General features: G+C 43.8%; 1 protein-coding gene across 1 annotated transcript in view; it reads left to right on the top strand.

Annotated features, from left to right (window-relative positions):
- Positions 1 to 15,097, top strand: part of LOC308609717 (protein WWC3-like) — a gene marked incomplete at both ends in the record, with an annotated part of 109,169 nt that overhangs the window by 69,573 nt on the left and 24,499 nt on the right. Inside the window, 7 exon segments of the mRNA XM_081223428.1 lie at positions 462 to 582; positions 1,451 to 1,525; positions 2,229 to 2,315; positions 3,378 to 3,570; positions 4,104 to 4,271; positions 4,668 to 4,819; positions 14,926 to 15,074. Of these exon segments, the coding sequence (XP_081079554.1) occupies positions 462 to 582; positions 1,451 to 1,525; positions 2,229 to 2,315; positions 3,378 to 3,570; positions 4,104 to 4,271; positions 4,668 to 4,819; positions 14,926 to 15,074 (945 nt within the window).

Raw genomic sequence — 15,097 nt, 5'->3', positions numbered from 1 at the left:
TTGATGATTTTTAAAAACTCTGTTTTCTGATTATAAAGCAGTGTAGCCTGTGTTCCTTGTATAAAGTATGGAGAATACCAAGCAGCGTCAAGGAGGAAACACCCCCCTCCTGCTTCTCGGAGAGCGCGCTGCCATCCGCGTGCAGGCGAAATCTCTCTCCAGGTCTTCCCGTGTGACACTCTCTCAAAGGGCCACGCCAAGGGCCTTCCCGCCACCTTCTGACCTGTGCGCTCATTAAGGAGGTGAAGGGAGATTGATGATCATTTAAAGGGCTTTTAAAGAAGTAGCCAGAAGCCTGTTTGTTCCATTTTCCAATATAAGAAAAGACTGGAGCAGAGTGCATGTAAACACACATCTGCACACGTGCTGGCCTGTCTCTGCCACTTCGTGCCTTTGTCTCTGCTCTGCCCTGGGCTCCCGCACTGTTGCCTCCTGAGCCCGGCCGTGTCTCTCGTCTGCAGCAACGACCCCCCGAGAAGACAGCGCCCAGAGGCTGGAGCGGAGAGTGCGCTGCGTGTCCACCTGCCTGTCCGATTACTTGCTGGCCAGCGACAGCGGCGTGTTTGAACCTCCCACCGAAAGGTTAGAAGCTGACCTTCTGGCCTCCCTGGGCTGACTTCCCAGAAGGCACCCCTGCTGAGACCTGTCTGGCTTGACACCCTGTGTGTCTCCGGGGTGCAGCTCTTCTGGCTTCTCTCCATGTGGGAGGGGCCCTGAGCATCCCCACGGACCCCCTCTGGTCCCAGGTGGCGTCTGGGGACTGGCCTGGCTTCGGGCATCTAGGATGACTGCTTTCTCTCCGGCCCCGGGGGTTGGAAGGCGTGAGCCCAGTAGAGCCGGAAAAGGAGAACCAGTGTGCGAGGGAGACCTGCTTTTCTAGAAAGGACGTTCACTAGAAATGGATGTTCCCCCCGTCCCCTTTCCTGAGCTGGAGGAGTCACTTTGCAAGGACAAAACCCCTTGTGGGCTTTATTTTGTTTGAGACCTTTGATGTCATGTTTTCAGCTCAGATACCTGTATATGTTTCATTTATTGCCAACTTTTTTTTTTTTTTTTGGCTGCGCCGCTCAGCTTGCGGGATCTTAGTTCCCTGACCGGGGATCGCACCCGCGCCCCCTGCAGTGGAAGCACGGAGTTTTAACCACTGGACCACCAGGGAAGTCCCCCCTGCAAAGCTTTTAAGAGTGTATGTTTTTGAACTTTGTCGTGAATATCACGTGGTTTTGAGAGGTATTTTCTCAAAAAGGCCACTTTGTCAGCAGGTACCCTGGGAGGTGACGTCATGGATCCTGGGGACCTGCCGTGCCCTGTCACTTAAAGCATTTATTTATGTCGCAACTTAATAAAGCCCTTCTCAGTAAGAAGCACCCCTAGTGTGAGAGAGCTTCTGCCGAGCCCGAGGTAACCAGGCCCCCTCGGAGTAACACGGTGCCTTTCCGACTGTGTTCAGGAGTGAGGATGCTGACGAGCCTGTGCGTGGAGACGCTTGTGGTAACGAGGGGCCCCAGATCGATGTTGGATTTTTGTGAGTACAGAAGACTCCTTCCCTGTTGCTCATAAAGACGATGGGTAGATTGGGGCCCGCCTGGCGACTCACACCTCCACACACAGGCCAGGAGGGATGGAGGGACCCGCGTGATCTGGGTGCTGCTCCCTGGCCTGGGTACCCCCAGGCCCATCTCAGCGGTCTCAGGTGAAGGGACAGCGGTGGCGGGAAGGAGAGATGGGCAAGAGCGGCTCCACTGCTGTCCTCCAACACTGAGTCACGGCTGGGGACGCTCACCCCGTGGGCACAGTCAGGCCCTCAGGAAAGTTCCCGCCGGAGGTGGGGTAGCCAGGTGCTGTGCAACACTAAGCGTTTTGGTTTCTAGCTACAGTGTCTAGAAAGGCAGTAACCAGCAGTGTTCAGATGAACAAGGCAGGATGTTCACATCCCAGCAGCTTTCTTTTGCTCACTCTTGTCATCCTAGCGTTTCTCGGCACTCGTGACATTCGGGCTGGGTCATTCTGGGTTGGGGGCTGTCCTGAGCCCCATGGAGTGTTGAGCAGCAGCCTTGGCCTCCACCCACTACATGCAGTAGCCCCCCTCCACTCAGTGTGACAGTAAGGAAAGCCTCTAGACTTTGCACAGGTCCCCTGGGGTGGGGTGAGGACCGCTGCAGTAGTTCAAGCAGGATTTCTGCACCGTGGGGCATTTGCAGTCTGTGAATGTGCCTTTTAGTTTCTAGGCACGACAGTGCCAGCGAGTGTCTCCTCGCGAACGTGCTCCAACTGAAGAACTTTGCCGGGCTGGTGGTGAAGGAAGACTGCAAAATGTAAGGTCCCGTGCCGGTGGGGGCCGTGTCCTCCCCCCGGGCCGTCCTCCACACGGCACCACTGGCTGACCTGCTGCACGTGGCAGTTTGGGGAGGGAAAAGACTGTCGTGGAACCTGAATTTAGAATAAAACGCCAGGGAATGTCTGTCTGAAATCTAAAGGATTGTAAGTTTTAAGAAGAGGCTGGTTTATTATTTGAGGCAGGTGGAGTTATTGGAGCCAGGCTGGTTATGTGCCGTGGCCATGCTGACAAAATGCTGGGTGCCCATCATCGGCAGCGTTGGGGCTGAAAACGTCCATCCTGGTCACAAGGCTGGTGGCGACACAGCCACACTCAGCTCTTGCGATCTGATGAGTTGCCTGAAGAGGCCTCAGGCTGGGCTCAGGCATCCTTGTCCGAGCAGGGAGAAGGAAATCTGTATTGTCCCCAGTGGGGAGATGGGTGCCCGATGGGGATGTGAGGTCCCACTCACCCTGGCGGGTGAACCCACCTGTGATGGGTGTTCAGGCCCGACGGTGCCCTCCCTTTCCGTGAGTCGTCTTTGTAAACTGGTCTCCCGAAGGCCTTGGAAGCAGCCTGGTTTTCAGCGTCTGAGGGTTCGCCCTGATGCTGTACTTCACTCCACCGATGCTGGAGCTTCTCCTGGGTGCTGGCTTCCACGCTGGGGGTGGATAGGGCTGGGAGCCCAGCACGGCGGGTGCCTGGGTGGGCAAGCGCTCTGAGAGGCAAGGCGGGCAGAGCTTGGAGAGGGAGCCAAGGGGCTGTGCAGAGATCAGTGCAGATGTTTTGCCACAAAGATGGTGAAAGCAGAAAGTCTGTTTGACTCCCCCTGAAGTTATAATTGCTGATTTTTATGTTTTCTTTTTGCTAATTTTTTTCTTTTCTTTTCCTTTTTTTTTTTTTCTCTCCAAAGGTAGGTCCGTTCTTTGGACTTTGTTTTGGTTGAGAAAAGGACTTTTTCCAAAGGACTTTGCAGTTTTACCTATTCACATCCAAAGGGTAACATACAGGGGTGTTCGTGTATGTGGTCCATGCTTTTTTCTCCCTGTCTCGATTCCAGACACGTCTGCATCTGTTTGCCTTCGCTTGACCCCGACACACCAAACACATTCTGCTCTAAGGCTCTGGAATTGAAAGCCCCCTTGGCGTTTAATGAAGTTTTCAGAATCCCTGTGCATTCAAACATGGTGATGTTGAAGTCCCTTCAGTTATACATGTGCTCAGTGAATCCTCAGTTGCAGGGAGAACTGTTGGTATGGTACCCTCCTCCTCTCTTTCCTACCTTCCACCCCTCTCTCCCCCTCTCTTTTGTCAGTCTCTGCCTCAGTCTTTCTGTCCTCCTGTCTTCTCCCTCAATCCTGCTTTTCTTCCTGTCTCTCTTCCTCAGTTTCTGTCTGTTTTTCTGTTTGGTTACAGTTTGTTTCAGAGTAACATACAGATTAAAATCAGCAAGGGAGGAAACATATAGGCCAGAGTCTGGGTGAGATCCAATCCTGAAGTGTCCATTTCCTTCACTGTGAGTTACCTTTTGTTCTCTGTCCTTCTTCCCTTCCTAGCAGTTTCTATTAAAGTTGAATAAGCAACATGAGAGCCATCCTCCCTAGGATCCTCCAACACCACTTTAACACTACTTTCATTTTACCTTAGTCCTGTTAGTAAGAATGAAATACTTTCCTTTCTTTCTGCTTAAGATTAAAGGGTAACCTTGATGCCCATTGGTTGTTAAGGTGCAGTCATTCAGGGCCTGTTATGCCTTTTTTTTTTTTTTTTTTTAAACACCGCACAGGGCATTGGTCAGATTAACTTGGCTGATTACGATGGTTCGAGCGAGATGCAGCTGTGCTGGTACTCGGTGCAGGTGTTCACCGGCCCCGAGCCCCCCCCCCGGCGGGACGACGAGTGGCTGGGACCCAGCGACTCCTGGGACCCTGTGCCCGCCACCTCTCGGGAGTCAGTAGGTGGCCTGGCTTTAAGAGGGGCTTTTCCTGGGGCCATTGTTTCTAAGAAACGCGTGTAGACTTAGTCTTAAATAGAACACAGTGGCGACGAAGAAACAGGGTTTCAAGGGAAGTAATAAAAATGGACTATAGTGATGGATGTGGCCATTCATGGTAATATTCTTTAATGCAACATGTTCATGATGATGAGTGATGCGTTGGTTGCTTAAAATTTGAGTCCTCAGAGCCACATGGAAAGGCCAAGTTACTGTCTTGCTGCCAGCCCCGGGGGTGAGCTGCTTCCCGCTGGAGAGCAGCCGGGGACGGCCACCAGCCCGGCAGCAGGGATGCTCCCCATGGGCCGTGCAGGCGCCCGCTTTCCGCTTCTTAGCAGCGTCCCTTTGGTCCTGTAGGACGCGGTGACGGTGCTGTTGGCGAGAACCACGACCCAGCTGCAGGCGGTGGAGAGAGAGCTGGCCGAGGAGCGGGTGAAGCTGGAGTACACGGAGGAGGAGGTCGTGGAGATGGAGCGCAGGGCGGAGCAGGCCGAGGCTGTGTCCGAGAGGTGAGCGTGGCCAGCAGCCCCTCGGGCGAGAGGCCGCCGGGGTGTTTGTCAGACGCCACGCTGCGTGGAATGTGTGCGGCGGCTCTTCGGTACCTTTGCCCAGAAGTCGGGATCCTCACGGGGGATCGTATGCCAGTCTGCACGAGGGCAGTACACTGACCCCAGCTCTACGCGTAGGCTTTTCACCTTTCCTTCTGTTCCCCGAATTTCTCTTAAAGGGGGGGACTGTTGAGGGACTCCCTCGGCCCAGATTGAATACAATAGGGCCCTTTAAGTTTTGTTTTTTTCTTTATTAACTGCTTTATTGGGATATAATCTCCCTACCATACAGTTCACCCATTAAGTGGACAACTAAACGGGGTGGATTTTTACTCCTTCATGTGCCATCTTCAGGGCCGCGTGTGGCTCAGGGTATTTTGTGGTCCCTAACGTTTTGGACGCTTGTCAGTTTTCTCCGTTTCTGACATTAAGAGCAGTGAAGCATCCATTTGGCCCTTCTGTTCACCAGACCCTAGTTGTGCCCATCACCGTATCTCCAGTGAGGAGATCTTTGTTCCGAAACTATTTAGCACATAACAAATGCGGACATGCAGTCCCTCCCTTGGCATTTTCTAAAGTGGATTAAAGTGCATTACATCAGGAATAATTACTTTGGATTAGGCTGCCAATAATTGTGATTGTTCTACTTTATAACACTTTTATTTACAGTCATTGACCCAAATCAGAGTAAGCAGCCATGGGATACACTTTTGGTATTTCCCCCTCCCCCAACGTTTAAATTATGCCCTAATCACTTTTTTTTATTTTTTATTTTTTTATAAATTTATTTACTCGTTGTGGTGTGCGGGCTTCTCATTGCGGTGGCTTCTCTTGTTGCGGAGCACAGGCTCCAGATGCGCAGGCTCAGTAGTTGTGGCTCACGGGCCTAGTTGCTCTGCGGCATGTGGGACCTTCCCGGACCAGGGCTCGAACCCGTATCCCCTGCATCGGCAGGCAGATTCTCAACCACTGCGCCACCAGGGAAGCCCTGCCCTAATCACTTTTGTTAATACTTCACATTTCCATTCTTTGTGTGTATACATGTGGGATGTGCACCCAGCTTCTTTTTCCTTCTGAATCATTTGAAAACTAATCCAAGATCATGACACATTCCTCCTAAACAATTCAGTAGAAATCTAAGAGCAAGCACATTTTCTTACTTAACAGTAGAGTTATACTCAGAAAATATAACAATGACATGGAGTATAAAGTCCACGTACAAAATTCCTCCATTGTTCCGTTGTGCTTTGTTGACTGAAAAAAAAAAAAAAACACACTCTAAAAGCTGAGAATTCTGTTTTATTTGGCAGACTTTCTGAGGACTATAGCCTGGGAGACACCCTCTCAGGTACCTCTGAGAGACTGCTCCAAAGAGGTAAGGGAGGAGCCAGGATATATAGGGGTTTTGCAACAAAAACCATGTAGTTGGAACATTGAGAGATTATAGTTAATCAAAGGAAACCAGGCACCTCAAGTTAAGGAATTTATAACACCACTTTTCTCATCATAGAGACTTCAGAATTCAGTAGGCTAATAGCATGGTTGCTATCATTTAAGGTCTTTTGACTGAATTCTGTTAAGCCTTCGATGTGGGAAACTATATCTTCCAGACCTACTGAAGGCACAAAAATAGCTGCTAAGTAATCATACCCTTGAGATACAGATCTCTTGGCCCATTGGGCTCATACTGATGGCAAATTTGCTGGACTTATGTCTAAATTTTTACGTAAGTGGCCTTGAGCCCAAGGGAATCCTAAAGTACACCTTCCTAGCCATCCTGGTGGAAGCCAGGGCCGTATATTGGACCCACAAAGCCATTGAGTTCCATTACGTGCGATGCACTGTATTCTCGTCGCCTGACCCAGTCTGTTCCATACCTATCACTATCTTTAAGGGAAATGATATATTGCCATTTTTCATAATGTACTAGTGTCGTCAGGCTGATGATTTTTAGTGTGATTTAACTGTTCCCAACGTAAGGAGGTCTTTAAACTTAGATGACCATTTTCAGCCGTAAAAATCCATCCCGTAGCTGAGGGAGGGTCCCTCCTAATAATTAAAAAGTTACACCTTTTGATTGAAATTCAGTTCATTGTTCTGACTGAGCTTGACTGACCTCAATGGAAAACTCATATTTATGGCTAGTGTCAGAATAAGTATGCTTGATGGGCCAAGTGAGGGGGTCCCATCTAGTAATATCAGGAGTGGCCTGACAGAACTATAATTTCTTTCTTCTAAAATAAATTTCCTGAGGGCCATCCAATTAGACCCTTGGAGTGGAGAAACCCAGCAAGATAACCCAGAAGTACTGGATGCAGGTGATTGACCATAGTCCCAACATTTGGAGTGATTTCTCAAATTTGCACAGAATTGTGCCCATTATAGGAAAACATTTGGTTTGTGTGCAGAAGGCCAAGAAACCAAGAAGAAAATGTTGTAAATAACCGTATGGGTCAGGTCCAGCCTGTTGGGATAGCTGTCTATTTCTGATGTCACCTTCTCATCCTGGTGTTGGTGTTTCTTTCCTATTGGAGCATCACTTTAAGGTGAGTTTGAGGTCATCAGCCCTGTCTATAGACCAGTCTGGTGCAGGAGCCCTTTTTAGGTGGGAAACATGAATCCTAGAGTCAGTTCCCTTCAGTTTTGCTGCACATGAGTTAGTTAAAAGCACCTGATAAGGGACCTTGCATCTAGGGTGGAGGTAGTCTTTTAAATACTGCCTTTTCCAATGTACGTAATCTCCTGGTTGTAAGTCATGGGGCATCTGATCTTCGCTTGAGGATAGATTACTATGATATGCTTCAGAAACAAGCTTAGAATATCCTTTGAAAAATGCAGTTAAACCTATGCCATGATGTAATATGTCTCCTTTTAATAATATAAGTTAATATAGTCCATCATTCAATCTCATTGTTCTCCCTGTGATCATCTCAAAGAGAGAGAAGTGATGTTTGCCAAGAGGGGTGGATATGAGGTTGAGAACCAATGGAAGGGCCTTAGGCCAGGTGAGGAATAAGCATCCATAATTTTAGCCAGTTGTTTTTTAATTGTTCCATTTGTTCTTTCTACTAACCAGAAGACTAGGGATTATAAACACAATTAAGTGCTGCGTAGTTGGAAAAATCTTGCAAATTTTCTTAATAATTTGTCCAGTAAAATGAGTTCCTTTATCACTATGTATTTCTGAGGGGATTGTTCAAAGAGGTATCACCCTTTCTAAAATTGATTTCTCTACTTACTGCACTGTGGCCTTTCTGCACGGGAATGCCTTAACCCAATGTGAAAACATTCAAATTATAACAAGAATGTATTGATAACCTTCTGAGCGAGACATTTGTATAAAATCAACATACCAAATTTCAAAAAGACCTGCAGGTAATGGGAAATTTCTTTGAGAACTGTGTAAATGCTTCCCTGGGTTATATTTTGGACAGTTGCACATCTTGAGTAAACCTTCTGGGCTATTGTAAAATAGGCTTCGAAAAATATTGTTTACCTCGTAATACCACCTTATCTGGGTTCCAGTGAGTTAACTCATAAATATATTGTGAAATAGGATATTGAGCTCCAAACAGAAAGATAGGCTTTCCCTTTGGACCTGTCCGCAGCTCTTTGTTAGTTGACTCTTCCTCCATTCTGTGTTTAGGTGTCTTTTTCCTTTTTCTGAAAGCTTTAACCATTTTCAGAAAACACCATTCCCTGAAACTTCAGCAGTATATCAGGAAGGTTACTGGGTGGCTGAAAGGGAAAGACAGTGGTTGGTTGGTTGGTGTCGTTTTTCAGAGCTGCTGTCTTGGGAGCATGATCGACTAGAGAGCTTCCTTTTGCTTCTGCAGTGTCAGCCTTTGAATGGCCCCATGCCTTAGTAACAGCAAGTGCACATGGCAACAGAAATGCCTCTAGTAATTCTGCTACTTGTTTCCCAGTTTTGGTAGGCTGTCCTGAGGATGTTAAAAATCCCACCTCTTTTTTTCCAAAAGCATACCAAAATCATGTGCCACCCCAAAAGTATAGTGGCTGTCTGTGTAAATGTTAGCAGATTTTCCTTTTGCCAAATGACAGGCAGGCTCTTGTTCGTGCTGTTAGTTCAGCCTGTTGGGCAGAAAAGACATTAGAAAGGGCCCATTTTCAAGGATACACAGTGGAGAAATGACAGCGTTACTAGCCTGGTCCATTCCATGAGGTCCTCTTAAATATGAACCATGAGTGCATAGTATAAAGTCAGGATTATCCTTTGGGCTTTCTTGACGGTCAATCCTAGAAGATAAAAAACTGTCAGTTAAAACAATGCAATCATACTTTTCATTATTGCCATTTGATACTTAAGATAAAATACTGTCAGTTAAAACAATGCAATCATACTTTTCATTACTGCTCTTTGATTCTTCTGGGAGCAAGGTCACTGGACTAAGTTCATTACACCTGTGGAGAATTATGTTTGGTGAGAGGAATACAGTCTCATGATTACAATCTCAAGTTAAATGGCTCGCTGAATAAGGTTGTGTGTGAAGAGAGTTTAGTAGAGTTTTCATGGAGTGGGGAACAAAGACGGTGAGAGGGTGACTCATGACTGTCTCCTATGTTGTCTGACAAACAACAGCTATTGCTGTGACAGCTCGGAGGCAAGGGGAAGGCCCTTAGCTACTGGATCTAGCTGCTGGCAGTAATATCCTATTGGTCATTAGTGACTGCCTTACAGTTGAGTTAATATTCCTAGTGTGTCACCCTTGTTTTTATGCACAAAGAGAAAAAAGGGAAAATCATAGTCTGGATGCCCCAAGGCTGGGGCCTTTGCCAGGAAGCCCTTTAGAGAAACTAAAGGCTTCGCAATGGTCTGTTCCCCAACCAAGAGGTTCAGGTTCGTATTGTGTAGGCAAATTATTTATGGTCGAGACACTAAAGAAAAATTTGGAATCCAGCTCCGTTGGTAGCCTGCAAGGCCTAGAAGTCCCCTTACTTGCCTTCTTGTTTTAGGAGCAGGGAAAGCCAAATTGCTTCTAGAGCAATTGAAACCCCTTCTTTAGATACCAAACATCCTAAGTATTTTCCATTAGCCTCACAAAATTGTAATTACTCTTTGGGTGCTTTATGTCCCTTTGAGGCTAAGTTCTGAAAGAAGTACAGGGTGTCTTGCTGATTATCTATCAAGGGTTTGAACACAACAGCAAATAATCCACATATTGTATGAAAATTGACTTATGAGGAAAAGCTGGATCATGTTAAGTCCACTTTTTAAAAACATTATTATTATTTTTAACATCTTTTTTGGAGTATAATTGCTTTACATTGGTGTGTTAGTTTCTGCTGTATAACAAAGTGAGTCAGCTGTACATATACATATATCCCCATATCTCCTCCCTCTTACGTCTCCCTCCCACCCTCCCTATCCCACCCCTCTAGGTGGTCACAAAGCACTGAGCTGATCTCCCTGTGCTATGCGACTGCTTCCCATAGCTATCTGTTTTACATTTGGTAGTGTATGTATGTCCATACCACTCTCTCACTTCGTCCCAGCTTACCCTTCGCCCTCCCTGTGTCCTCAAGTCCATTCTCTACATCTGCATCTTTATTCCTGTCCTGCCCCTAGATTCTTCAGAACGAGTTTTTTTTTAATTCCATATATATATGTTAGCATATGGTATTTGTTTTTCTCTTTCTGACTTACTTCACTCTGCATGACAGATTCTAGGTTCATCCACCTCACTACAAATGACTCAAGTTTCGTATATTTTTATGGCTGAGTAATATTCCATTGTATATATGTGCCGCATCTTCTTTATACATTCATCTGTTGATGGACACTTAGGTTGCTTCCATGTCCTGGCTATTGTAAATAGAGCTGCAGTGAACATTATGGTACATGACTCTTTTTGAATTATGGTTTTCTCGGGGTATATGCCCAGTAGCGGGATGGCTGGGTTGTATGCTAGTTCTATTTTTAGTTTTTTAATGAATCTCCATACTGTTCTCCATATTGGGTGTATCAATTTACATTCCCACCAACAGTGCAAGAGAGTTCCCTTTTCTCCACACCCTCTCCAGCATTTATTGTTTGTAGACTTTTTGATGATGGCCATTCTGACCAGTGTGAGGTGATACCTCATTGTAGTTTTGATTTGCATTTCTCTAATGACTAGTGACATTGAGCATCCTTTCATGTGTTTGTTGGCAATCCATATATCTTCTTTGGAGAAATGTCTGTTTAGGTCTTCTACCCATTTTTTGGATTGGGCTGTTTGTTTTTTTGATATGGAGCTGCTTGTAAATTTTGGAGATTAATCCTTTGTCAGTTGCTTCATTTGCAAATATTTTCTCCCATTCTGAGGGTTGTCTTTTGGTCTTGTTTATGGTTTCCTTTGCTGTGCAAAAGCTTTTAAGTTTCATTAGGTCCCATTTGTTTGTTGTTTTTATTTCCAGTTCTCTAGGAGGTGGGTCAAAAAGGATCTTGCTGTGATTTATGTTATAGAGAGTTCTGCCTATGTTTTCCTCTAAGAGTTTGTCAGTGTCTGGTCTTACATTTAGGTCTTTAATCCATTTTGAGTTTATTTTTGTGTATGGTGTTAGGGAGTGTTCTAATTTCATTCTTTTACATGTAGCTGTCCAGTTTTCCCAACACCACTTAGTGAAGAGGCTGTCTTTTCTCCATTGTATATTCTTGCCTCTTTTAACAAAAATAAGGTGACTATATGTGTGTGGGTTTATCTTTGGGCTATCTTGTTCCATTGATCTGTATTTGTGTTTTTGTGCCAGAACCATACTGTCTTGATTACTGTAGCTTTGTAGTATAGTCTGAAGTCAGGGAGCCTGATGATTCCTCCAGCTCCGTTTTTCTTTCTCAAGATTGCTTTGGCTATTCGGTGTCTTTGGTTGTTCCATACAAACTGTGCAATTTTTTATGCTTGTTCTGTGAAAAATGCCCTTGGTAGTTTGACAGGGATTGCATTGAATCTGTAGCTTGCTTTAGGTAGTAGAGTCATTTTCGCAGTGTTGGTTCTTTCAATCCAAGAACATGGTATATCTCTCCATCTGTTTGTATCATCTTTAATTTCTTTCATCAGTGTCTTACAGTTTTCTGCATACACGTCTTTCATCTCCTTAGGTAGGTTTATTCCAAGGTATTTTATTCTTTCTGTTGCAGTGGTACATGGGAGTGTTTCCTTAAATTCTGTTTCAGATTTTGCATCATTAGTGTATAAGACTGCAAGAGATTTCTGTGCATTAATTGTGTATTGTACTACTTTACCATATTCACTGATTAGCTCCAGTAGTTTTCTTGTAACATCTGTAGGATTCTCTATGTATAGTATCATGTCATCTGCAAACAGTGACAGCTTAATGTCTTCTTTTCCTATTTGGATTCCATTTATTTATTTTTCTTCTCTGATTGCTGTGGCTAAAACTTCCAAAGTATGATGAATAATAATCGTGAGAGTGGACAACCTTGTCTTGTTCCTGATCTTACAAGAAATGGTTTCATTTTTTCACCATTGAGAACGATGTTGGCTGTGGGTTTGTCATATATGGTCTTTATTATGTTGAGGTAAGTTCCTCTATGCCTACTTCTGGAGTGTTTTTATCATAAATCGGTGTTTAATTTTGTGAAAAGCTTTTTCTGTATCTGTTGAGATGATCATATGGCTTTTCTCCTTCAATTTGTTAATATGGCTTATCACATTGATTGATTTGCGTATGTTGGGATAAACCCCAGTTGATCATGGTGTATGCTCCCTTTAATGGGCTGTTGGATGATCTTTGCTAGTATTTTTTTTTTTTTTTCTTGCAATATTCATTCATTTACATTTTAGCCAGCAACAATTACGCAAACACTAACAATTTATATCAGGGGTCATACAGCATATAATACTTAAAAAGTTAGATAAATCTTACATTTAATAATTTCACAATTAAAATGGCTTTTTTATTCCCCCAAGTAGTAAACCATACACCAAAAGAAAAAAAAAAAGACCTTATCTTCAATTGTGAAGGTGATAAATATTTTTGAAAAGATTTACCACAAGAATCTGTTTTGTCCGCATCAAAAACAATGTACCTGAACTTTAAACAAAATTCACATTTTATTTAGGTTGAAATAAACTATACAAAATTGATTTTCTTCACCAAAAATAAGAGCAATATTTTCTATATTATTCCTAGATAAACCACAAAACACTTATTTTTGTAGGTTTTCTAGGTTTTGCTTGTAAATCAAGATGAGGCAGTAGATAGAGTCATGGAAAAAGACAGAAGAAAACAGACAAATCAGTTGTCAGTATCCATGGTCTCTGATCCTGTCTTGACCATGAAACAGAAGTGTTCAACATATACCTGTCAAAAAGCTTATGAAGATGTAGGCTCAATAAAGGAATGTAAACAGCAACAATCAGATGTGGAACAACAATGGCAGGCTCTTCCATTCAAACTTTAACTTGTTCCTTCAACTTCATTTGATAAAGGCAAAATCTACACTGAAATCCTTGTTTGGTGAGCTCACACGTTTCTCTTACAGTCTGATCATTTTAACGGTCCCTTACAGATTTTTAACAGCATACTTAAATTCCTACTATTCAAAGGTCAGTCATGAGCTTCATTGTAATGTTTTATATAATGTATTCCTTCCTCCCATACCTCCTCAAAATTTATTTCTTCCAAGAACTGATAACTAAGTACCTGACAATTGGATCCACAGTGACAAATGTTATATCTAAAATGACTTAATACAATTTCAAAGTGCCATTAGCAGAGATCACACAGAGTGTAACATGGTACTTTCAATGCTATCTTCTGGAAGAACAGTTAGGTCTCCAAAGCATGGGACTTCAAACGGGCCATTTAAACAGGCAGATTATCAATGACTAATGTACTCAATGGGAGGCCTACAGGTCAAGATATTCAGTGATTAAGTGGCCTACGTACACCTTACAACTTTTCTGTAAGATATTTTCAAATTTCCTACAGATTTTTTCAAATATCAAATATAAGAGAAAGCCTATTTTAAAAGTCTCTTAGGTATTTTCAATGGTTTCTGAATTATCTGTAGGAAGCTCTGACTTACTTGTATAGAGTTTGATATATGTATCCACCATTAAATCCAAATCGTGTTTTATATCAAAATTTATGTTAAGCAAAGCCAAGTTACTTGACCTTTGGTCTGTCAAAGTGTTCCTCAGGTATGCTTTGAGACGCTTTCGTCCATTTTCATAGCGTTCATTCTCAACCTTCATCACAGGAAGAATACACAGGACCTTCAGCAATGCATAAACATTAGGAAAAAACTTGATGTCTGGCAGATGAAGGGCTTCATAAATAGTGGATGGAAGTTCTATATCTTTCCCTCTGTGTTTCCACTTGATTCTCCAACAATGCAGCTCAGCAGAGAGTGTGTCAGGATTAGGTAAATCACTTCTGTACATGTCAGCATGATGCTCCTCTGATGTATTGAATTTAAGCTGTCCCATGACAGAGGGTACCAGAGATAAGCATTTAAGAGCTTTGAGGTGTTGTTCTGAGAATATATCTTTCAGTTCCTGAATAATGTGTTCCACTGTTGGAACACTTAGAGTTTCTTTATAGTAACTCTCAGAGGTTAGCTGAGATTCCAGGTTACTGTGCTGAGCTCTGCGAAATTTCCCTGGGAGTTTCATCTGAATATCAAGTTTGGCTGCCAAATTTGTGGCTTCCTCAAACCAAAATTCATGATAAACTTCGATATTTTCCATCACTTCATTTAGTGAATGCAGCACTGCAGTCAAGCTACTGGCTGCAAAGAAGACATCAGAAGTTTGCCCCTGAAGATTTTTCCCAAAGGCTCTTGTAAAAGATAGAACATTTTTAAGAACAACAATGGTAACGATGAAATCAAAATCTGTTACTGCACTACAGAGTACAAATGCTCGGCCAGCTATACAGTTATTCCATCTAACATTTGTGTCACTATTTATACCATCTAAACATAAAACAAGTGCTTGTAGGAGGTCCACTAAGATTTCAAAAGCATCATGCCTGCCTGTCCACTGAGAATGGCAAATTTCCTTCAGTTCTTTGCCCCTTTCTTCATTGTTCTGAAATAGGACAGAAATTACATTGTCAAGTTCTAAAAGCAGTTGTGGTGATCGATGGAAAAAAGAACAAACTTCCTCAATTGTTCCTAACGTGACAGATACCCCCATAACAGGCACTGATTTTGCCAACCACATATTTAAGGCACAGGAAGAGCAGAGTGTGTAGATAGCTTGGGGATAT

The sequence above is a fragment of the Mesoplodon bidens genome, assembly GCF_964165515.1.
Source record: "Mesoplodon bidens genome assembly, chromosome: Y".
In the NCBI taxonomy this organism is placed as follows: Eukaryota; Metazoa; Chordata; class Mammalia; order Artiodactyla; family Ziphiidae; genus Mesoplodon; species Mesoplodon bidens.
This window is presented reverse-complemented; position numbering and strand designations above follow the sequence as displayed.